At 46.5% G+C, this 24344-nt stretch overlaps 2 protein-coding genes across 4 annotated transcripts in view; one reads left to right on the top strand and one right to left on the bottom strand.

Annotated features, from left to right (window-relative positions):
* CUNH4orf45 (chromosome unknown C4orf45 homolog) overlaps nt 1–8060 on the top strand; it is an 83207-nt gene extending 75147 nt beyond the window's left edge. The window contains exon 5 of the mRNA XM_041658915.1: nt 7924–8060. Coding sequence (XP_041514849.1) covers nt 7924–7971 — 48 coding nt within the window. The 3' untranslated portion in view covers nt 7972–8060. The remainder of the gene's footprint in view (nt 1–7923) is intronic.
* Nucleotides 583–24344, bottom strand: part of Fnip2 (folliculin interacting protein 2) — a 92186-nt gene continuing 68424 nt past the window's right edge. For 2 of the 3 annotated variants that reach the window (XM_041658910.1, XM_041658911.1), the window contains 5 exons: nt 17212–18541; nt 16177–16333; nt 9546–9746; nt 6048–6163; nt 583–3762 (listed from right to left, as the gene is read on the bottom strand). In XM_041658910.1, coding sequence (XP_041514844.1) covers nt 3684–3762; nt 6048–6163; nt 9546–9746; nt 16177–16333; nt 17212–18541 — 1883 coding nt within the window. In that variant the 3' untranslated portion in view covers nt 583–3683. The remainder of the gene's footprint in view (nt 3763–6047; nt 6164–9545; nt 9747–16176; nt 16334–17211; nt 18542–24344) is intronic. The other variant, XM_041658912.1, reaches the window with a different exon arrangement.

The following is a 24344-nucleotide window of genomic DNA, read 5'->3' as shown; positions in this document are numbered from 1 at the left end:
AAGCACCCTTACCTGCTGAGCGAGCCTCCGGCCCCTGGACGCGCTATTGAAACATGCAGGGTTTGGAGTAGAGGCTTAGAAGTAAAGAGATGCCTACGTGCAGCGCCCCGTGCAGGCAGCGGCTACAGCTGCCGACTGACAGGGAGGCACTGTATCGGTGTCCTGATCTATGAGAGACACAGCTGTGGATGGCGGAAGTTCCATAACACCATGAGTTCTGGGTGAAGACCAAACGGACACTTGTTACAATCTTTACAGAGGAAATCTACAACCCCAGGATAGACAACCGTTACATTCCTGGAAAATTCACCACGAGCCAATGTCAGGTAAAAACCACAAATACTCAGCTTAGACCATTAAAAACAGGTTTATCACTCCAATGAATGTCAGGTTGGGCAATGAAAGGTCACACAGACTGGCCCTGGGGCATTCCCACAGGCTCCAGGAAGCCGCTGCTGCGCTGCTGCGTGCTTGGCCAGTGTGCTCACCTACCAGGGTGCTAACCAAGTCTCCACTCACATTTCAAGGCTGGAGTTGATTAAATGCAACAAACCAATCACGCAGTGCCAGGAAAATTTGCAAGATAATTTCAAAAAGTTTATTGCACCAAATGTCACAGAAAAAAATGGATTAAAATAATACATGAATGTTGCTTTAAGGAAAAAAAAAATTCCACAGACACGGGTATCCATTCAACTGATTTAAAAAACAGTCCTATAAATTTCTCTTAATGAAAGTTCAATAATAATTTACCCCAGAATTTTTCCTTTTTAAAACACTGAAATTTAAACATAATGCAAACACACGTTCCAGATGTTCAACAAATTTTAACATTTTAAAAATTAACATTCGGAGGGGCTGCTTTAAGTAAAAATTGTATTAAAATGTCCTTTCCGCCAAGCACAATAAAAAAAAAATCAAACCATTTCACATTGAGTAAGAGACGCTATGGACCTTTTTGATTTCACGATGAAGTCCGTGCGAACACAATCCCAAGTGTGCACTGATGGAGAAAAACCCCAGACATCTGAAGGAATTTGAGGGTCATTTTATATTTCTTATTTACATCCAACTAACCAAGAACCTAGAAAGCTACAGACTAGTTTATTAAATCCGAAGACCTGATTTTTAAAAGCCCAGGCAACAATTTAAGATCATTTAGCAAGTGGGGAATTTCCTCCCTCCAAAAAAGCGAATTCTGAAAAACACGGTTAAGTTAAAAAGTTGTGATGTGTAAACAGCAACTCTGTGAGACGTGAGAAGATGAGCTCCTGTCCGTAAAAAAACAGCACACTTCTGAAACATGGGCTGAAGCTGTACAAACACCACGTAACACTGATGAAACAAGATACTTTGGAATTATGAACGAGTTTGGAAGCTACATTTTCAATTTTCATTGTCATCTTTTAAAACACACACAACTGCCTATACATTCATATCACTTATTGACTTATCGCATATAAACAGCAACATGCTAGGAAGAGGTCATCACAGAAACCCGGACACATTTCCGCCCCGATCGTCCTGCCTGCCTCACTTGCTGCTCAGTCCCACAAGCAGTGACATAGCAGGTGAGACTTCTGAGCCGGAGACCCGAAGGGCAGGTGGAATCCTGTCAACTGAGGTAGATTTATTTCAACGTTTAAAAAAAAAAAAAAAGATTTTTTATTTTTATTTTTTCCCTTGAGTTGGGTCTAGGAGAAGGTGGGGTCCCTTTTGGACTCTCCAGCTATGACGAAACGAAGCCATCTGTGATGCAGGGTGTGGCGTGTCTCCATGAGATACTCCGTGGCTGCTGCGCTTCTGAGAACAGGCTGACGTTTAAGACAAAATGTGGCCGCTCCACACCTTGGGAGCCAGGAGAGGAGCAGCGTGTCCTTCTCTGCAGCAGCAAGAGAGGCCACGAAGGGCGCTGAGATAACCCCACGTGACTGCCCAGCTTTTCTGAAATTTGGAACGTTAGAGTAAGAGGCAGGTTGTTTTGTAGGATCTGAAGGCCCAGGCTAAATTTTTATGCATGAGGCTGAGAAGTAACTTGCCGACAGCGCAGCTCCTCGGGTCTGGCTGTCAACATGAGAACTGAGCGGTCGATCGTGTACTGAGTTCTTCTCTCCAGAACCTCAGAAGATGGTGGTGAGGCAGTATCCACGTGTAAACGAGAGAGAAAGCCGGGAGAAAGGAGGGGAGCAGGGAGCACGTGAGCTGGCGAAGGTGGAAGGCTGACCTCTGCTTTGACGGTTCCTCCACAGCGAGGAAAAACACTCGGAGAGCTGAGACCAGGTGGGATTCCCAGCAAAGGATGACATTCTGGAGCCAGTAAATGGGAATCAGTCACTCAAATGCCAACTCACAGAACATGGAAAGATTTCAAAGAATGAAACACAAAATATGCAAATTAAAGATCTTAAGTGCCTTGAGGCCCCTTTTGCAAATCACAAAAGGTAAACAGAGGAGTGGGAGCAGGAAGGGAAGGGAGAGAGGGGGAGAGAGGTAGCGTCCACGCTCCGGCCTACTAAGAGATGACGTAGGCATTTGTCCACAGGAGCACATGCTCTCAACGAATAGACAAATGTCACAAGGATCAGGATTTTATCAGATATAAACTAGGAAGTCGTCTGAGCCCCTGGACGCTATCCCACATTCTCAAGCACCAAAGGCCAGGCCTAAGGACCTGACAGGGTTTGACTTGACCTGACTGGCTCCTGGCTTTTAAACATCAGATTTTGTTTTTAAAGTCCTGGACACAGACTGTTTTACACTCAGTAGTCTAAGGGTCTTTGGGTTTTTACAGTTCACCATGGGCAAGGTTTATTTCATGGTTTCTGGAAAGATGTTTTAAAAAGTGCAGAGCTGATCGTGTAAAAACAGACCGCGCATTGATCGCTTCTACATGTCCAAACTGCCTGCGTCCTTCCTCCGAGCCGCTGCAGGGCTCACTTCCCAGTGGGCAGATGCACTTTTCAGCGCAGGCAGGCAGGCATCTGCATAGACTCACAGGAGGAAAGAGGGTCGCGCTGGGAGGGCTCAGCCAGAGGAGCTCACCTGAGCACACGGGAGCAACTTTGGTAGAAGGTCTTTCTGGAGAAGGCTGCGGACGCTAAAGCTGAAGATGATTACCCAGTGTTAGACTGCACGGGCCGATGCGGACAGTTGCACCCAATACGAGCACCGGGTGCTACACAGCGTCATGCATAGGCTTTATGGCACCAGCAGTCCCTCAGATTTGTGTGCGGCTGCACTGGGGCCACAGCAAACTGAGTGACAATGCACTCTTCCCTTCCACATCCTGTGTAACGCAGCACAGCGCAGACAGCCTGCGGCACAATGTGGCTTTCTTCACAGCACCATCTGTAAAGAGAGCTCTGACCTAGAATCCTGCTTGTTCTTAGAATGATACTTCATGCTCTCTCATGCTTACACAGGAAACATTTTCCTGATGGAATTCTCTATTCGCTGGCTACCCCCACTCCAAAGTCAGCCCTCAATATTCTGCCCAACAGCACCAGAGTCGTCTGCTTAGTCTGGCTGCAGTGCTGAGGTTTTCCTCCCACCAGGAAGGTCACTTTCTCCCGACGAGAGAGCCATTCCGTCGTGGCTCTGTGTCTGCTCCGTGCTCCCACACCTTTGCTGTCACCGAGAGCTCGCTCTTCTGACTCGGTTTCCAAGAACGGTCCCACGGTCGGCTATAAGAGGATCTGAGCCACGTAGGGAGAATGAGTACTGGCGATCGCGGTCAGCAGAGGCAGGTCGTTAGATTCAATCCTGAGTGGTGAAAAATTCAAGGACAGTATTATAAAACTGCATCATTTCATAGGAAAGAATCCCTTCTAGGCACCAGCCTAGAAGTCCAGGTCAGCTTTTAAAACTCACGAGAACATAAAACAGTCCAGCAACATGGCTTAGCTGGTAAAAGCACTCACTTTCAAGGCTGATGACCCAGGTTTCATCCCTAGGACCTACGTGATGGAGAGCACGGACTTCTGTAAGTTGTCCTGACCCCAACCCAACACACACCCTGGTCCATGCAAGCTCCTACACACATATGCCCATAGATTAAATCAATAAAAAAGATGTAAGGGAAAAAGTGTGAGTAAAAGAGATGAGAGAATAAAAAGCCATCCCAGGAGACACTGCTTCAAAAGGAAGTGGTGCTGGAGAGAGGGTAGAAGGCTAGTCTTCCCACAGCAGGGACATCCAGCCCTTATTCCTTGCATGGCCATGTCACGATGTGTGTTCATCAGCATCCTTCCTCTTGAAGGCACACTGCTTTTGAACCTATACTCAGATCAGTAGGGAAATGACAAGGCAGGTTCTTCACACAACAGTTCTGTGACTTACTGAGGAACAGAGCTCAGTGTTCTGTGAACGGAAACTAGGGGAGGAGCCATCGCTTCAGACGGACGCGGGGTGGCTGCCTCTTACAGCACACAGGGCGTAATACGGTTTATGGCAAAGTGCTGCCATGTGCTGTGGGATGGAAGGACGTGAGACTTTCGGACTGTGGAATAGTTCTAATTGTTTCTTTCAAAATTAAAACTTTTTCTAAGACTATGAATGGCCCTTTGTCCCAGTCAGAGAGTAGGGCTGAGTCCTGTAACCACAGGACCAGACCTAATGGGAAATCTGAGGCAGGGTAAGAAGGGAAAACAGTCGAAGTACCTTGCAAGGTAAGAGCAAAAGCTCAATCCCTCCAAATGGGAGTTACCAAAAACATATGACAGGAGTGTGGCGGGAGTAAGAACGGTCCCCACAGGCTCGTATATTTGATGCCTGTCACAAGAGAGTGGCACCCCTTGAAAAGATGGAAAGGGCTAGGAGGAGTTGCCTCGAGAACCCACGCCAGGCCCAGTCTCTCTGTCCATGGATCAGGATGTAGAACTCTCCGTTACTGATCCAGCACCCCGCCTGCCTGTGTACCACGTGCTTCCTGCCATGGTAACAGACTCAACCTCTGGAACTGTGAGTGAGTCCTCTTAAATATTTCCTTTATAGGAGTCGCCTTGGTCATGGTGTTCACTCTCAGTGACAGCTTTTTCTATTGTCTTAGTCACTGATCTGTCACATTGACCTGTCAAAGACAGAAAATCTGACAAAGACTCAAGGCCTAACTCTTAAACCAATGCCGTCAGAACTGGAGATGGCTCAGCAGTGAGAGTCCACGCGGCTGTTCCAGTGGCTGAGTTCAGTGCCAGCACCCAGGGTCAGGAGTCTCATAAGAGCCTGGAACTCTAGCTTCAGGGAACCGAGTATCCCTTTCTTCTAGCCTCCGAGTGCACCTGCATACATGTGGCGTGCAAGTGTACATGCATATAAAATAAAAACATTTAATGATAATGATGATGATATATTACTTTGGGAGTCAGGCATGGTGGCACATGCTTGTAATCCTAGCAGTAAAGAGACTGAAGCCAGAGGATCCTGAATTTAAAGCCAGCAATCATAAGACTACAAAATGATATCCCATCTTCAAAACAAACAAATCATCCAAAAAGCAAAACTAAATAAATAAAACAAAACTTTACCAGGCCTAGTAGAAAATTAAGGGTGACATTATAGACACAGCATATTTTTATTCCAAATTAGGAGAATCACCATCAGTGATATGGTGGAAAAATTCTTTATAGGTAGAGTCTTTTCTGTTACTTCTCTACCGGAAATGAAAATGAAGAAGTCAGAATTTCTTGTAGGGAAAGTGGGGCCAGTGCTCTCGGAAGATGGTGGACATCCTTAGCAAAGAGCAAGTCTAATCCTGGGTGCGGTGAACCCAGGAGGTACGCAGGAAGTGCCTCTCACCTCCGCCACAATGTGAGACAAGCTGCCGCTGACCCTGACCAGCTTGTGATTTTTGCATCACGACTGTGTCACTAGAGATGAAGAGGCAGAGTGAGATCAAATGTTGCTGCAACCGACATCTTCTAGCTCTCTGGGGAGCAGCATGGGTACACCTCTGAGTGAGGTTACTGATCCGGTAGGTATAGAATGGCACAGGCCAGTAAGTGTGTGTGTGTGTGTGTGTGTGTGTGTGGTCGGCCGTGCACAGAACTCACCCCAGCACCACACTCAGTTCTTTCACGTGCACACGCGTGTGTCCCCGGAGATACTCGGAAAGCATTTTGCTCTTAAGGTACATCTCCTGTAGTCTGTCTTCCAGATGCATGACACACTGCAACCAATAGCATTGACAATGAGGGCTGCGTCTTCAGCATCTGCCAGGAACTTTAAGAGCTGGGCTTTTCCTTATCCATTTCTACATACACAGCTGTAACCGCTCCCTTTCAAATAAACCCCCAGAACCACCAGCTTACATTTTTCATAAAATGGTTATTAACATTTGCATATACTATCATTCTAGTATGTTTTAAAAAAGAGAACCTTTTACAGAGTTGAAATTTTTCCCTACACATGAACAACCCGTCTTTCTGGCTTTTAAATAGTTAACTTTGTTCTTGGAACCGATGTGGGAGTGAGGACCGTCATCATGTTGGCTCTCTGGAGAGACACACTCTTCCTATATACCAGAACCCTACAGAACAGCGAGTTCTGGGTTGCAGAAGTGGATTTATTTTTGTACTTGTCTTTACATCTTTGTTCACAAGATTTCTTGTTGAGAAACTTACCAATAATCTCGTATTTAAGAATTCCTTGCTAGGCCATTTTCATGGCTAGTGCTTTAGAAAAATGTTACCTTACTACTATTTACTTAACCATAGGGCACTCTACATTGGGGCTATAATTTTGTAAAGAATGTTTTAGCTCTTGTGTTCTTTCTGGACCTCAGACGTTTCTGGCATAATACATTCCTAGAAGCAGAGTGATGGGAACAAGGTCACTTCAGACTTGCATTTTGCTTTTTAGAGGATCCTTTAATTAGGTCTTTAATAACAAAAGGAGAGAACGATTATCTTGGGGACATCTTTTCACTTGGGACTGTGTTTAGCTCCAGTCGTCAGGGAACCACAGCCCTCCATTTGCGTCTCCAGCCAGCAGCAAAGGCTTTTGCATTTGGCAGGCAGTCGCCCCAGTGTCTCTGGGAGATGACACCTGACAGCGTTGGCAAGACAATTCCATCATCCACAATTTCCTTCTAGACCATTAGGCCTCCTATTTTCAGGGTAAAAAGATGAACAGATGCATTCAAAGACATTAACCCTATTCATCTGGGCTGATCAATGATGGGAGAGAAGTGTCTGTGAGACACAGGGGCTTTTGAGTCTGTCACTGGTGAGCATCTTAGGTGCAGGATGCTCAGGATGAACCACAGCTGTAAGTACTACTCAAGGCAGGGGGATGGCACCAATCTCAGAGGTAAACAGCAGAGAGATTTCCTACCAAGTTTTGGCTCATTGTGAAGGGAAATACATAGTATTTAAATAAGAGTTACAAGATAGCAAGAAACATTCAAATCAGATTGAATTCTTTATGTCTTAAAATGGTTTTTATGTGTGATGTTTTCAGTCCGCAGTAACAATGTATGACGCGATGCTGGGTCTAGAAATATATGCTAAATGTGGGAAAAACACATTTACAAAAAAGTGGCTTTTTAAAGCTTCATACTCAAATAGAATTACATTGAGTGGTTACCCTTCTTTGTGGGATCTTTCTCCTGAGAGGAATAGCATTTAACTTCTAAAATTTTAGTTATTTCCTTCCATATACAAGTCCCATGTGTATTTTCTCAAAAGCAACACTTAGACGGAATTCTCTTGGATCTTGGTTCTGCCAGATTAAGTAGGTCATTCGTGTCTTATTATGTGGTTATGTATACTTCCACCAGATGAAGCAGAAAGATTTTTCTATAATGTATTGCTTTGATAGTTAAGATGTCAGACAACGGGAACAATGTCTTGAGAGAATCCAATGTAGGCATCTGTAAAGACAGCAGCAAGCCGCCATGGGCTCTAATATCTCCTCCTTCCCTTACAGAAAAGGAAACCCAAGCCTCAAAGGACAGGCAAATCAGTCTGCTTCTAGGAGAAAAGAAGAAGCCTGCTTCTCCTGCTAACCCCGGAAGAGACATCCTGCAAAAGCATGCTTCAGTTACGAGCCAAATAAAGATTTTTATGGAAGATGTTGCCAGTTGTGACACCATCGATATTGTCTATCACATACCAGTAATGACTGTTTATTGATGGATTGGAATACCTACCACCATTCCAAGTCCTTCGCTTGAATTAACTTGTTTTCCTAAGCATATGAAACAGATTTTTTTTCTTCCCCAAGATAGGGTTTCTCTGTGTAGCCCTTGCAGTCCTGGAACTCACTCTGTAGACCAGGCTAGCCTTGAACTCACAAAGATCTGCCTGCCTCTGCCTCCTTAGTGCTGGTATTAAAGGTGTGTGCCACCATCGCCCAGCCTGAAGCAGGTTCTATTTTTCCTCTAGATGTACAGAGAGGAACATGTGCCTCTGAGAGGTTACAAGGCTCATACACAGAACTCAGAAATGGTTCTTATGCCCAATCATTGACTGTGAAACGACATACACAGTGGCTTCTGCAGCCTCCTGCACCGGTGTGGCACTTGGCCAGTCTGAAAAGCACTGTCTCCTCTCTGGTTTGTGGAGCAATCTCACAACAGGCTCAAACTACCTTCACGCTGCAAACAAGGAACCCGGGCTTCAAGGATTCGCCATCATCCACCACACAAGGAGTAGTGGCCACATGTCCCAGGGATGTTTCAAGGTTTTCCTCTCCTTCTACACTGCCCCAGCTTTCACAACCATCCCTCAGAATACCGACATCAGAGTCCTGACCATGTGTGCAAAGAGCTGCAACTGAGGACCTGGCTGTAAGAAGACAGACAGACGACCAGAGTGTATTATCTGAAGCTTCCTGTCGGGCTGTTAAACAGTTCTGTGCTCTCTCCGGAGACCAGGAGGGGGACAGGAATTTGAACTAAGGCTTGGCTGCAAATAACCACCCTGAACAGAAGGGAAGGAAGCAGAAAAGGCAGGCACTTCCGCGTCGTGTGTGTCCCTAAGGCCACACAGCGAGGCTGCTCAGCTATGTGCCTTCCGTCTCTCTCCTGGTCCAGCCTTCCTTGCTCACTTTCTGAATACACTTCCTCTATATCGCTCTCTGCACCCCACACGAATCAGGAGTTTGCTAGTCCACTGACTAGGGGAGAGCTGGTAACCCTTTCCTAGGACTTTCTAGGCTGTTCTTAGTTTCTAGTTAAAATGTCACAAAAGTGATCCTAAAAATCCCACTTGGAAAGGAACAACCGAACACCATGTGATAAGTTATTACAAAGTCCTTTCAAATGTGAACCGAGTCCATTCACCCCTAATGGACTGTAAGGATGCTCACAGAAAAAACCGCCCTGCCTTGGATCATCTACAAGTTCTCCAATGAAGACACTGCCCTCTGCGCCAGCAAAGCTCCTCCCTGTCTGAGGCTTTGAACTGCATGTTCCATTTTTCTTTAATGCAGACCTTCAGTACATTAAAAACAATGTGTCTGAATTTGTGATATTTATAATCAAAGCAATGAATAAAAGTTATCTTTTAATCACATATTTTTTTGATGATGAAAGGCCAAATACTTACAAAGTCGGCAGGAAGGTGCAGCTTATAGAGCTGTAGAATGGACTGAAGTAAACAGGACACTTGATTGGAGACCAAGACATCCTGGCCCAGCTTCATGGTGTCCATCACCTTCCTCTGACTCGTGGCCACCTGGACGGTCCATTTCTCCGTGTCGGCGATGATACAGATGGCTTCGGCTATGGGCTCGTCAAGCACTGGATGCTGAAAGAGATGCAGTGGGTCAGGGTTCCCCAGCTCAGGATGGACGGAGTGTTCAGTGCGGCATCAGAAGACGAAGGTGTGGATTGCAGAAGTGTGGAGCTTCGCCGGTCCCCAGAAAGGGGTGCCACTGAACCAGCTTGAGACTAATTAGAAGGTCTGAGATGGCTCAGAGGGCTAAATTCAGTCCCTGGGATCCACACGGAAGGACAGACAGACTGTCTCAAATTGTCTTCTCATCTCCAAACGTACTGTGGTCTATGTGGGCATGCCCCCATACACATAATACACACCAAGTTAGTTAATAAAGACTTCTAAAAGTTGGTTAAAATGGCATTCTTCTTAAAATCATTTTTATAAAAACCAGAAGGTACTAAGGAGTTCATAGATAAACAAAAGGACTTTGCTTTCTCCATGTTTCCAATCAGTATGAAAGACTGTACTCCCATTCAGAATGAGGAAAACCAGAATAAGCTAGAGGATCCCATTGACATTTTTCCAATAACAAGGTCAAGATAACATTATACCCTCCCTAAGCTGTACCAGCAATTGCTGGGGAGAGATGACCCACCAGTCCAGCCTGTGTCCCGCGCAACCCAATGCTGCCACTTTTACAGGCCATCAGCTCCTCAATTTGTATACCGGGATGGTTGACAAACCTAGCTTTTGGGAACTGCCAAGACCGAGGCTTATACCCCTAAAACTTCAATAACAATGCCATCCCCACATGTTGGAGGGGAAGAATGGTGTGGACATGAAGCTGGTACAACATGTTGCTGGGCTCCTACTCTCGGACTCCAGCGGGATAGTACATACGCTATCACATAAAAGCCATTCAAGCGTGTTCCAACACTGCCTCGGGGTAACTCTCCTCTGGCCTGTCTCAATCGCTGGGGAGACGGAGCCAGCCAGGCTACCTGAGAGGCTGCCACCAGACTGCTAGTGCATCCAACAGAGTCAGCAGACAGAGTCTCAGGGCACACAGCGTTATACGGCTATCTGCATGTATTCAGCAGTGTCTTGTTCCTGGAAACAGGGTCAGTACTAGTCATGTGAAGAGTGGTCACATGATGCAGAGGAAGGGTCTCATGATGCTCTATGACTGTGATCCCATGAAAGAACACACGCTCAAGACCAGCCTGGGCGACAAAGCGAGATCCCATCTTAAACTGAGAGGAAGGAGGGGCAGCAACAGCAGCAAGCACCGTGGACCGTGGGAAGATGAGGAAGGCCTCTGAGAACCACAAGACAACATGAGGACTATGGGCACAGGGAAGGAAGCGGGCACTCTGAACAGAGCAAGGCGAACTAGAGTGGTGAAAAGCCCGGCTTCTGTGTGCTGTGGCTGTGGCTGTAGTCACTGTGCCCACTAGGCTGATCCCCACATTCAGCCTGTGGCCACCAGCTCAACTGCTGGGCTGAGATCAGATTCGATGCGAAGGGACAAAAAGGTGCACCAAGTCAGAGTTCCAGAACCACATCATGTGATGAAGTGTGTGACCACAATGCAAGAGGAGGCTTGCAGCTTTTGTGGAGACACACATAAATGTTAAATATCTCATTAAAAAGGAAATGGGAAAATGATTGAACTATGATACAACGTACGCAAGAGACAGGTCTGAAAGACTTTAGCCTCCTGTAAGAATACGAACACAGGGAACTGTACGAATGGCTCAGAGGGTAAGGACACTCTCCCAGAGAACCTGGGTTCAGTGCCAGCACCTACACTGTGCCTCAGAGCCATCTGTAACTCCAGGTCCTTCTTACAGCCTCTGCAGGTAAAACTCCCATATCCATAAGGATAAATACATTTAAGAAAAAAGTGAATGCGACAAGCTACAGGCACCGTGTCAAACACATCACTCTTACTCTGCTATTTTAAAGAAAGATGATTCATGTTTCTCTTTACTCCAGAGGAAGGCATATTCATTCCCATCAATTCCAGTTCCAACCATAAACACACAATGTTCTAAACTCAGTTTTGTGAAGTCACCTATAATGAACATGCACTTCTTATGCACCATGCACCCAGGTGGCACACTAGGAATACAAAGGAACCCCGATGGGGTTGCATCCGGGGCTACAGCCGCAGAAGCCAGAGCTGCTCCAAGCTACCAGTGTGTTTATCATCAACCTGAAGAGATGGAAAAGTCCGGGGCTCCTCCAGAGCTACTTCGTTTCTAACCTGTTGATTCTGAGGCAGCTGCTGACCTGGTGCCCTGAGTACTGTGCGCTACTTAAGTAATGCTTTCTTGTCTGATGGGACAGGTTGTTCCTTTGTAGTCTAGCTGGTTGGATGCCCACATGAATTAATTAGCATTCATGAGCATGCACCACGGCCAGGCGCTCAGCAAAGCTCCTTATCTGAGCTACTGACTCCTGCGTGATATTTCTGGAGTCAATCTGTTGCTACTCTTAAAATTAAATGGAGCAGCCTGCTATAGCCAACTGTTATTTATAGACTGGTCTGCAAAATGCCTGAAACCTAGATCACTATTTTGTTTTGTTTTTTTTTTAAGCTAAAATATGATGTTAGTTTTGGTCCTGGTGACCTTACACAGCGAGAGATACCAGCCCTGCTCCCTGTGACATGACGGAGGGCGAATCTGTGTGCAGGTGCCACTCAGTCAAGTCTGGCAGGTGTTTTCAGGAACAAGAGTGTGCGGGACACCTGCACATCTCCCTAACCTCTGATAGCAGTTTAAGGGTATCTACCTGTGAGCGATGCCTCTACTGCTTTACTCTTGAGGCACTTTCTCATTTCCTGTTTGTCTGTTGTTGTTTATTCGAGACAGGGTTTTTCCTGTTGCTTTGGAGCCTGTCCTCGAACTCACTCTGTAGACCAGGCTGGTCTCGAACTCACAGAGATCCGCCTGCCTCTGCCTCCTGAGTGCTGGGACTAAAAGCGTGCACCACCACTGCCCAACCCACATTTCCTGTTTTAATAGCTAACTTTTCCTGGGCACTGTACTTGAGTAGTGCGCCCGGCGCGGTGCTCAACACTTGATGTGGATTATAGAACTTTCAAATTCAAATGACATTGGCACAGTTTATTTTATAGAATGGAAATTTCCCCCAAAGGCCACAAAGACTTTAGGAACCAAGCTATGATTCAAACCTAGGTTGCTTCTTCGGAGGCCCAACTTCTCACAGGCAGGCGGGAGGTCAGACTTAGGGGTACATCCATCTTGTATTTTGAGACACGTGCTCTCAAAAGGACCTTATTAATGAGGCTGGGCTTGACCAGGAGTGAGCCTCAGCAATCTTCCTGCCTCCTGTCCAGCCACTTGCACCCAGCTTTTCTGCCTGGGTCCTGGAGACTGCACAACTCCTCATGCTCACATTCCTACTGAGCTATCACCCCAACCTGGAAAGCAAACTCGGAACCACTGTAACCGTCCTTTCCCTGTTCCCGTGTCCTCCAACATCCCCCTCAGTGGGATGGTGCCGCTGGCCTCACTTGAAGGTCGCAATGAGTAACGCCAAGAGACTCAGACCCCAGTCAGTGCTGCTGACGTCTCTCAGGCCCACCTCTGACCCTGGTTTAGTCACTAACGCTGCCGAGCTGGCAGTGCTCACTGGCAGACAGGATGCAGAAGAGAGACAAGGCTGCTTGAGGGTCACAGGATGCGAGGATTGCCGGCCTACGTATGCGTCCTCTGCCCACTTACAATGAAAGGAAAGCAAAGAAGAGAAGAGCACGTCGTTATAGTTGATAGGAAAAAGCAAAGCTGAGCAACAAGTATTAGGAGGCACGGATTCCAATGACAGACTGAAAAGGGGCACAACTTGAAACAGCCAGAGAGAACCTGAATCTTAGTGCATGAAAGTGAAGAAAGCCACGAAAAGGAATGGCAAAAAGCCTCTTTCAGAGGGACTAGTGGTAGGTTTTCTGTTCCCCGATACAAGGGTAACAAAGAGAGAAAAAAAGACACCCTTGATGTTGAATATTCTAGAAAGAAATCCCCTCACGCTCCAAAGAAAACTACTGTGGCTACACAGTGTGCATTGACGCGGCCAGACTTTATCCTCTCAGCCACGCATACGCCTAGAAAACAGATCGATAACCTCCATCAATTCAGAGTCTTTCTTTAAAAGGAATTATGAGATTTTAAAGCCTGGCAGGAAACTGAAACTCTTTAGACTCCTCCAAACAGGTTGTGAAAGCGAGAGGCGCCAAGTGATTCCCCCTTCTCTCCCACATCGCTCTCGCAGCTACAACCGCCTCAGCTCTGACAGTCACTGTCCCTTACGGATGGACAATCACCAGGGTTCTTACAAATACCCTGCTTCCCACAGATCTCTGTAGATGGAAGTGAAATCCCTTCTACAGTAAAAACAGAACATTGTCATACACCAGAGTGTGAGTCTGAGCAGCAGCCTACGTGCAAGTCCACCTCAAAATCAAACTCAGCAGCAGCATGGTGGCACACATGGGAAGCAGAAGCAGGGGGATCTCTGTGAGTTTAGGACAGCCTGATCTACAGAGTGAGTTCCAGGCCAGCCAAGGTGAGCCCCTGTAACTAACAAACAAACAAAAGCAAAGACTCATGAACGTGTCAAGTGAGATTGGAAGCCCACTAATGTTAACTAGACATATTATGAAGTTATTAGATTTTGAAGGTATTCTTATGAGCCTTCACAGTTTCCTATCAACACCATGCACACGGCTGCATTTGGTATATGCCCACATCACACGATCCAGGTTATTATACCTAATAACATTCAACTACAAGAGGACCTTATAATTTAAAGAAACACGAGCCGATAAGAGTGCAAAACTGCTATTTTTAAAAGGAAGACAATGAAACATGGAAAAGCTTTCAGAGGAATGACAGTGCAGACATGATTATTTTCTCAAATGTAGGAATTACCGAGCCAGACGGTTATAATGAAAAATCTATTATTCAGAAGTCAGAACTTGATGGCCCATAAAAATGCCAAAATTTCCTGAGTTGTGTCACGGGTAAGTCGGAGGTGATTATCAACTAGGAGGTTACTTTTCCATGGTGGTAAGAGAACCTGGGCCCATCTGGGCAAAGTGTGCAGCAGCTGATACACTCAATGTCACCGAGGACAACCCCACCAGCTCCCAGAGTCTCCTCGTGCCTCTGGCAGAAGCAGAACTCAGGCTTGGTGGAGAACAGGCGCAAGGAGTGAAACCCAAGTCCTTAGGAATCAAACCAACAGCACGACAGACAGCAAACACCCCAGGGCTCTGCACAGGCGGATGCGAGCAGGAGGTAGCGATGTATAAGGCAACAGGGTCCTTTTGGTCCCCAAGACCAAGATAACGTATGTTTCTAACTGCAAAACATCTATGCTTGCACATCTGCTGACTAGCAGCTCAATTAAAAACAGGTCCATCAGACTGACATAGTTTCCAGACTCCTGGAATAGTGTTCAGCTCCTGTCACGCTGCAGATAACAGAAAAGCACTCACCAGGAGCTACAGGCAATTTCCCAGTCATACCTGTAAATCTCTCTGCAGCTGTCTCCTCCCAGCTATCGAAGTGAGCTCAATGGCAAAGCAGTTAAAAAACTGCTTTTTAGAAACTGGCAAGGTTTGAATAATAAACGAGCGTCTCTCTGGTCTTCCTTCTGAAGGCATGCCACCGTCACTCACCATTTGTGACATTTATCTGTTTGCCAGGACAGCCCATGGCCACTCACCCCTTCTTTGTTCTAGCCCAGGAGGCTGACCTCTGTGGACAATGGAAAGGATCTATATCGCAGCTGTGCCCTTTGCTGTGCCCTTGCTCTCTGGCCTCTTGCAGAAGAAACTAGAGGCTGGAGGAGAGAACCAGCAGTCGGATGCCCCACCTTCCTTACTGTCCCCAGAAAGGCAGTTCCTCTTCCTGCTCCAAGACCCTGCAGTTCTGCTACTACCTGATTTCCCTCTGCTGTGTCAAGCCTGGTCATGCTCACAGTCCCAGGACTCTTAACTACGTCTCACTGGCTGTCGTGTTACTCAGTGTCTTACAAGCTGTATACGGAAGTTCCTGTCCTGCCTGGTCCTGTAGTCGTTCAGTCCCAAAGAAACATACAGAGGCTTATATTCATTATAAACTGTTTCACCTATTAGCTCAGGCTTATTATTAACTAGCTCTTACAACTTAAATTAACCCATAATTCTTGTCTATGTTTAGCCACGAAGACTTGGTACCTTTTCCCGGTGCAGCATTCTCATCTGGCTTCCTCTGTGTCTGAGTCTTTCCTCTTCCCAGAATTCTCCTAGTCTGGTTGCCTCGCCTATACTTCCTGCCTGGCTACTGGACAATTAGCGTTTTATCAAAACAATACGAGTGATGAATTCTTACAGGGTACAAGAGCATTATCCCACAGCAACAAGCAATCCTCTGCACTGATGCTTTCAGTGTAACTGAAAACCCTGCTGCTGGCCATCCAGCGGTTCTATTCCGGGGTCACTTACATGCACCGTGTGAACCAGATCAGCTGCCAGGCACTGCTTCAGCTTCTCATCGCTGCCGGTTCCATGAAGCACCAAATCCGGCATATACGTAGCGCAGTAACCCGCCAGAAGTGAGCGGCCAAAATTTCTAATGCTTGGTTTGCTGGTGCTCTGAGACCTGAGACAACATGAGAATGATTAAATACTTAGTTAGAAGCACTCACTTTTGTATTACGGTGGAAACAAAGCCTCCAATGATAGAGAAAATATCATAGTCTCCTATAGCCCATATCAGAGTCTAGGAGGAGATCATGAATGTGAGCAAAGAGGGGATTTTTGGAGGAAAGGAAGTATTTTAGTTAAAATGGAAGCCTGGAAAAAAAATATATATTTTCCATGGCTCTTAAAAACTTCATTCTTAAGCCAGATGTGGAGGTGTACGCTCTCAGCATAAGGCCAGCCTAGGCTACACAGTGAGACCTTGTCTAAAAAACCAAGGGATCTGATCTTATTCCTCACACTGAGCACCCTCCTGATGTTCAGTATGTCAGTGTCAGGAGCATGAAAGAGGAGGCTGGGGATCATGATGCCCAAAGCAAGGCTTCATGAATCTGACCTCATCTGCGGAGGGAGGCGTCCACCACAGTGGGGAAGAACAGAGGGAACTTTTATTTGCAACTTTCAGTCACCACAGACCAAAGGACCAAGCTGAAGGAGTGCGAATGTGAGTATGAAGTGGCAGGGGAGCCTCACGGCGGGTGTGATACCAGGTAGAGCTCTCCCCTCCCTGCTACCCTGGCTGCTGTGACCCTTCACGCCCCCCAAATGTCAAGAGCTACAAAGACAACCTGTCACCAGTCCTCTGTCCAAGAACACAGCTCCACCGAGACTGTGAGCATCCTTGGAGACCACACAGGCCGGGACCCCCTGGAAAGTAACTGGCGACCCCTCTAATATTTAAGAGAAAACATGTATGGCGTGTAAAGCAGTCGTTGACAGCTACCGTGGTCATAGAGTCAGGCTGGGGACAGACTCTAGTTCCCCGGGCAGTGTTACCTTGGCAAAGGCAGCTCCACTTCCAAGGACCCTTCAGTCCTGTCACAACTGTGACCTAGGTCTAGCGGAGCTAATGCGCACGCCTCATCGTCACTGTCTCCGAGAGCGCTATCCAAGCTTTCATTCCTGGGAATGTCTCCTTGCATTCTGAAGTGGGCCTTACCACTGGCATCCCCACAGGGGACATGTGAAGCACCCAGCAGGCCACCCTGCTGTCTACATGTGTTTACAGGCTGTGATGAAGGTCTTTCCCTGCCTTTGAATTGCACATCTCCAGTGTGTTCCAGTGGTTTCTGGCCACTGGCTGCTGCACAGCTAAAAGGTTCGAGGGGGCCTTGAGCTTGGCCAAGCTCTCCCACAGCACCTGCCACGAGGTTGGCCTGGAGGTGTCTGTCCTCAGGGACACCTTCTCCCCCTGAGAACTGGTCCTGAGGAAGGGCGATGTCCCTTTGAAAGTCAGCTTTGGAGGAACACCTAGAGCCCGGCTGGTCTTGAGCCAGGCCGGTGTCCGTGTTAGGCCTGGCAGAGGCACGAGTCCCATGGAATGGGCCACAGGTCTTTAGCCGCTCCTCCATTTTTTTGGTGCGGCTTTCAAAGTCGGACTCTGGAGAGACGGAGCTTCCAATGTGGAAAGTGACCTTTTCAACAGAAGGCTCCTCCTGGGGACGTCTGTCAGGGCAGGGCCAGGCTGACGATCTATCAGTTGCCTTCTGTAGCATCTCCCCGTGCAGCTCCTCATGGACAGCTCTACAATCCATCCTTATTCTTACTCTGGGAACCTCACAGCTGGGAGATCTTGAAGAGACATCTTGGGGTGCCTCTTGATCATCCTGGCTGTCCTCATAGAATACACCTTGAGGTGTCCAGGAACTGTCAGGTTCTGCCTCTCGGAATCCCATGCTACTGGCCTCAGAACTCTGCTCTGGCCTCTTGCATTTGTTTTTCTCAGGACTGTGACCCAGTTCATGAGTATGCGTGCCCTCTGGGGTCTCGGCGTCTCCTGTAGGTTCCAGGCTCCTCCCCTCCGTGGTCACGACCGGCGGTAGGACCGGCGGCACAAGGGCAGGCTCGTCTCTCACCGTGACGACCACGTACTCAGACTCTTCCACCTCTCCCTTTTCCAAGGCAGTTACAATCTTGCTCCCATTTATAACCTGGTCATCCTCACTAGGAGTCCCACCATTCCAGGTCAGCTGATTCTCTTGTAGTTCCGAACAGCGGAGAAAGTAGGTCAGAACATAGAGGATGCGCTGGACCAAATCCTTCTGCTTTCCAATCACCACTGTGCGGGTCAGTCTCACCGGAGAGCCTATCGCTCCATAAAGGTCACCTACGGGGCAAAGACGGACAGAAGACAAAGTCCTCTGGTGTTAGCATATAGGGAATATCTGCCCTCTACAAGAACAAAACTAGTTACTTGATTCTCAGCCTCCAGTCACTTCTTGAGGCACCAGATAATGAAGTTTCCAGGAATGACCATGTTCCAGCTGCCCTGACACGGAGAGCAGGTCTGGAAGGCTGGACAGTTTGCAGCCTAGCAGAGCACAGCAGAACACAGCAGCGGTGCTGCTGGACACACAAGCCATGCACTGGGCGCAGCTGGTTGCATGCTGGCCCAGGGAGGGCTGAAGCCACTGTTCTGCATAAATGACCAGATCCACTACATAGATATCTTGCAAGTTATAAGAATTTCTTAGGAGAATACAGTGGGGAGTGTGTCCTGGGAAGGACCAGAGAGTGGGCTCAAAGGTTAGGAGCATATGCTGTGCTGAGGATCTAAGCTCAATCCCCAGCACCCATATCCTCATTGGGCAAGGTGTCTCACAACTGTCTGTGACTCCGGACAGGCCACCTTTCAATCTCCTCAGAACTCACATGCACACACCCACACACAGAGGAACAAGTACAAACACATAATTAAAAATAAAAAACAATCCGAGGATGGTGAGTCTTAGGGTAAAATGTAAATTCAAGAATTTAATTACTTCAAAGTGATATGAAGTAAATCAGCTAAAATTAGTTAACGGGGTAGTGTGTGTAGGATTCTCTTAGTACATGGATTTGCTCTAAGTAGACTCAGTTTGATTTTTAAGAAAAATTGCCCACTCGTGAACAATAATCTGTAAATTTTCTTTATTTCATACCATATGAAAAACCTAGAGGACACAAAACCTGTTTCCTTCGCTATATTCTGGTAAGTGGGTTAAAATGGGCTGGTGAGCCAGTTTGGGGTTCACTGTAAAGAGTGGAAGAAGACAGGAGCCCTTCAACAGAGCTCACTGCCAGCACATTCTACTGTAGAGCACACTGATATGAGGATTAAGAAAGGGAATAATGCAACAGGAAGGAATAAATGGGGGAGGGGAAGGGCAGGATAGGAGGGAGTATGGGAAAGATAACTAAAGATCTTTCAAAGAAGTCAAATGGAAGCCAAATACTGTAGAAACTTAACACACCTTAAAATGTAGCTACCTCTAACAGGGCAACAATGTTCCTATTAGATACTACAAGCTATCAAATAAAAATCAGAGCCAGGGATAGGTTATTTCTTTAGGAGTTGTTGGCTGATGAGATCCCACAGACCCCAACATGACAGGCTATTGCCAATGCTCTTAGTTACACTCCAGAGTCTCACGGTAAGACCCTATTGCTGAAGACACCACATAGAGAAGTCAAGCAGGTGCCCACCTGGAGGCTACACCCTACTGGCTAGCCTTCATAGTGCTGAAAGTTGTTATGTATGCTATGGGAGGGGAAGTGATCACCAATCATATCCAGTTGTGAGCTATAATAATGACTGATTTGGTAAAATATGCCCACTGGTGCAATAGTGGCAAAAACTTCATGGGAGTAACTAATCACTTTTGGCTTGGATTTAAGTCCTGCTCCACAGAATAAAACCCATATCCAGCACAATTATTGAGCCAAGACCATAAAGCTGGACGAGTCATGGGCCTTGGGGAGAGTCTACTAATATGGTTCTCCTAATGGAAATAGTATTTCTAGTGATCTACTGTGTACCCATAGATGAGTGCATCTCTCAGACCTAATCTGAGAAGCTTCTACTGACAGTAGCTGGATATTTGCATAGGGACCTACAACTGGCCACGGTACAGAGGCTAAGAGACTGCAAAATGCTCAACCTTAGACAGAACACACATACTGCATCCCCCTTTCTTAAGGGTTTTTGCAGAAGAGGGAACCAGAGCATCTAAGAGCCAGAGGTAGTGGGTGACTCCAAGGCAACCATGACTTCTGGACACAGCGGGGCAGGCAGCTGCACATAGGGACTCACAACAGTCCTGACAACATGCACAACACTTGACAGACCACATTCCAGCACAGAGATGGGAGCTGGGCATAAGCTGTGAAGCTGTGGGCAGAGGACCGTTTTCTCTTAGTATGTCATGGTAAGTCCATTGTATTTCAGGGGTAGACTACACACCCAAGAATACCTGAGCCACACAAATTGGTCTTGATAGCTTTATGCTCACTAATAAGGTAGACAGCCAACATCTACTGAGTGGGTAGGTACTCACAGATTATATCTGCACAACCAATCAAATCAACCAGAAGGCTGGAAGCCATTAACACTGGAAGCAGTGTCCCATAAATAGAGATGCTCCTCAGTGACAGTTACAAAGAAGACTGGGGGACATCGGGACTCGGCTGGGGAATGCGTTCCTGGTGAGGCAGGAAGCCACAGGCTAGAGCAAACTAAAATTAGTAGACCGAGGCCGAGAGAAACATTGTGAGAATGGGCAGGAAGCTCTCTCTAGGGAACCATAAGGAAGTCTGTCCTTGGGAGTGTTTTCCCCAGTGCACAGCTTCCAAGAACATTTAAAGGGCAGGACAGAAATAATAATAAACAACTTTTCTATAAAAAGACAAGACTGAAGGCTCACAGAGCTCAGAAGAACAGGGAGATGCTATGGTTTGATCTGAGAGAACTGCCCTGACCACGCGCTCATGCGGTGCCCTCCTTCTGATCCTGTGTCCCCACATTTCAGGACATCACAGTCACTTCAGGACTCAGAGGTGTTTCTGTGGCCTCAGTACTACATCCAAGCTGGTCCTGGTCACGTGGGCCCATGACCCCAGTTACTAGAGAGGCGGAGGCACGAGGATCATGAGCTCCAGGTCAGCCTGGTCTACACAGTACGAAACAAGCACGCGATTATTTCCCCCATCTCTCCATAAATACACAGATCTAAAAATGTTACCAGATTGTTTGAATCTGTTTTAAATTAATTTTCTAAGTGTTGGAGAAGCATGGTCTATGATTTCTCGCAGATCACAAAGGGTTACTCCTGTAGCCGGTACACAGCAGAAAAACTAGAAAAGAAGCACAAAGCCCGGTCCTTGGGGGAAGGGTTCAAAATCCTCCATTAAAAAAATGGAAAAAAATGGGGGTCTTTTGAAAGAAATGGATAAAGAGGTAAGACATATTGCCAAGTAAGGGTTGGTGCTGTGGGATAATGTTTTTGTACACTGTAAAGATTTTTTTTTCACTTATATTAGTTTAATAAAATGCTGACTGGCCAGTAGCCAGGCAGGAAGTCTGGTGGGGCAACCAGAGTAGGAGAATTCTGGGAAGAGGAAAGACAACGTCAGTCACCAGCCAGATGCAGAGGAATCAAGATGAGAGCGCCTTACTGAGAAAAGATACCAAGCCACGTGGCTAAACATAGAAGAAGAATTATGGGTTAATTCAAGTTGTAAGAGCTAGTTAACAATAAGGTCTGAGCTATAAATAAATAAACAGGTAGATAGGTAGACAGACAGACAGACAAGCAGGCCTTCTGTGTGTTTCTTTGGGACTGAACAGTCGCAGGGGACCAGGTGGAACAGAAACTTCTGTCTACAGGTTAGGAAGTAAGTGCTGAGCTAGAGTACTCAGAAAGAGTGCTTACATGTCTGAGGGCCTAGGTTCATTTCCCAGCATCCACATAAGAAGGCAGGTATAGATACACATGTCTGTACCCAAACTGCTGGGCAACAAAGAGCTCCAGATTCAGTGAGAAAATCCTTCTCAAGGGAACAAGGCGGAGTAACAGAAGAGAACACCTGACCTGACATGGTTACATGCACCTGCACCATCTATATGGATACACGCATGCACATATACACACGCATGCCCACATTCTGCTGAATAAAAAATGATGAGCAGTAAAACTAGATGATAGTCAGCATCAAAATCAAGGTGAGCAACCTCTTCTGCAGAGAGGAGGAAAAATAGAAGATGTACACTTTCTTATTGTTAGACTAGATTTACAAGCGCTTATTACTTTTGCTTTTTTTGGTCAGAAAATAACTAATTGCTGCAAACAAAAGATAATGCTCTAAAATACAGAGATAAGTTTCACTTCAACCCTCCCGAAGACTTAGTTTCCTTGTCTATAAAATGGAAAGTCTTACAGGTATCTTGATATCTTGTGACAGTCAAGGGTCAAGCCTAATAGTCATTCAATCCTTAGACCCCATGAAGAGCAGATCTCATCAGGGTGAAGAAAAAGAGATGGCATGTTTGAAAACAGGTCAGGTAGGATTACCCATTCTGCCAGGAGAAATAGAAATGAAGAAAGAGACATACAGTTCTGCTGTCTGGGGGCCTCATCAAGCACAGCAAGATGCACACAGTAGCGATTCTGGGAGAGGGGCAGAGAGACTGGAGCAGAAAGAGATTTTAAACAAGGGTTCCCAAAAATCTAAATGTCATGTCATTCATGCAGTTTAAGTTTGTGCATTCGGGAAGATCAATGAACTCCGAGCAGGAGAACCCAAGTATGAGTAGATAGGCCTGCTGCAGTGGAACTGTCCAAACCTGGAAGGCAGCAGGGGAAAGCTCACTCAGCTCAAGGGCAGGTTTCTCACCTACAGTAAATTCTATATCGAGACACCACATCCTAAAACTCACATTTTACAGAATGTCTGCTATCCTGTTTAAATGCTTTTCTGCCCACCAATGGCTCCCACAGGCCACTGGTGGGTATTATCTCTAATGTGGAAACCCCGTGCATAGTGCCCATGGGAACAAAGGCACCAGCTCACCACTTTGGAGCACGGAGAGACTGCGGCTAAGAAATGGCACAGGAGAGACGAGAGGTGCGGGCTGTCCTGATGAGCTCTCAGCAAGAAGCTAAAATCATTCAAGATAGAACTGGTTTTATTACTGAGGAAACTAGATTAAAATTACACCTGCACTGTTGTGTAGGCCCCAGAGCTTGCATTTTCCTGCCTACCATGGCACACAGAAAGAACTGTCTACATCCTCGAATCATGGAAATGCCCTCAAGGCTGTCAGATGCCTTCCTGGTGCAAGGCTTCATTCATTCCCTCCTCAACCAGCTCCAAACAACACCTGGACCTTGGAGGGCGTCTTCTCAAGAAGAGAGAACTGAAGACCTTCGGTGGTGTGTATCTCCAAAGAAAAGCAATGGACAAGCCCACAAGAAGGGATTTTTGCCTTGTTACACTGAACACATGAAATCAGTGGCTCCAAGGAGCTCGATCCCATAGCAGAAGCATGCCCAAGTCTAAATATATTTATCTAATTAAATGCCCGTGGCTTCATTACCATTGTTTGAAAATTGACTCCACACCAGGACACACTATTTCCTTAATATCCAGCCCATTCCCCTTCACGGGGAAACGATACACTTTGGAAAGGCTGTCTTCCCATTGAGGAAGACAGCATAAGACCTTAAGAAGAGCTTCTCATCCCCGAGCGAGGTGGGAAGTTTTGAACAGTTCCTTGTATCAAGCATCACAATATTAAGTACTGCACTTTGTTTTTTATTTCTTTTTTTGCGACAACGCCTTGGTTAAACAGCCCAAACTAGCCTACAACTCACAATAATCTTCTACCTCAGTCTCCCAAACCCTGGGGTAACAAGTCACGTAACTTGTTTTACTCTCCATGACTTCTTTAGTTAGTTCATTAAAAGCACACCTATATTACTTACCCTATGAGACTTGTATCTCCTATTGTGTCTCATAGGCATAAGAACAATAAAGTAATTTATGCTATCAAAGAAGGACACCTGTGACAGGCAGGGTGAGAATCTCATCAATTAGCATGTGTATACAGCACTAGCAACATTGTTTGTGTGTTTGTTACAGTTTCTGAAACA

This window comes from Microtus oregoni, unplaced genomic scaffold (assembly GCF_018167655.1).
Source record: "Microtus oregoni isolate MIOR12 unplaced genomic scaffold, Mior012 000010F_ref0000083, whole genome shotgun sequence".
In the NCBI taxonomy this organism is placed as follows: domain Eukaryota; kingdom Metazoa; phylum Chordata; class Mammalia; order Rodentia; family Cricetidae; genus Microtus; species Microtus oregoni.
The sequence above is the reverse complement of the archived record's forward strand: the minus strand, read 5'-3'. Positions and strand labels throughout refer to the sequence as shown.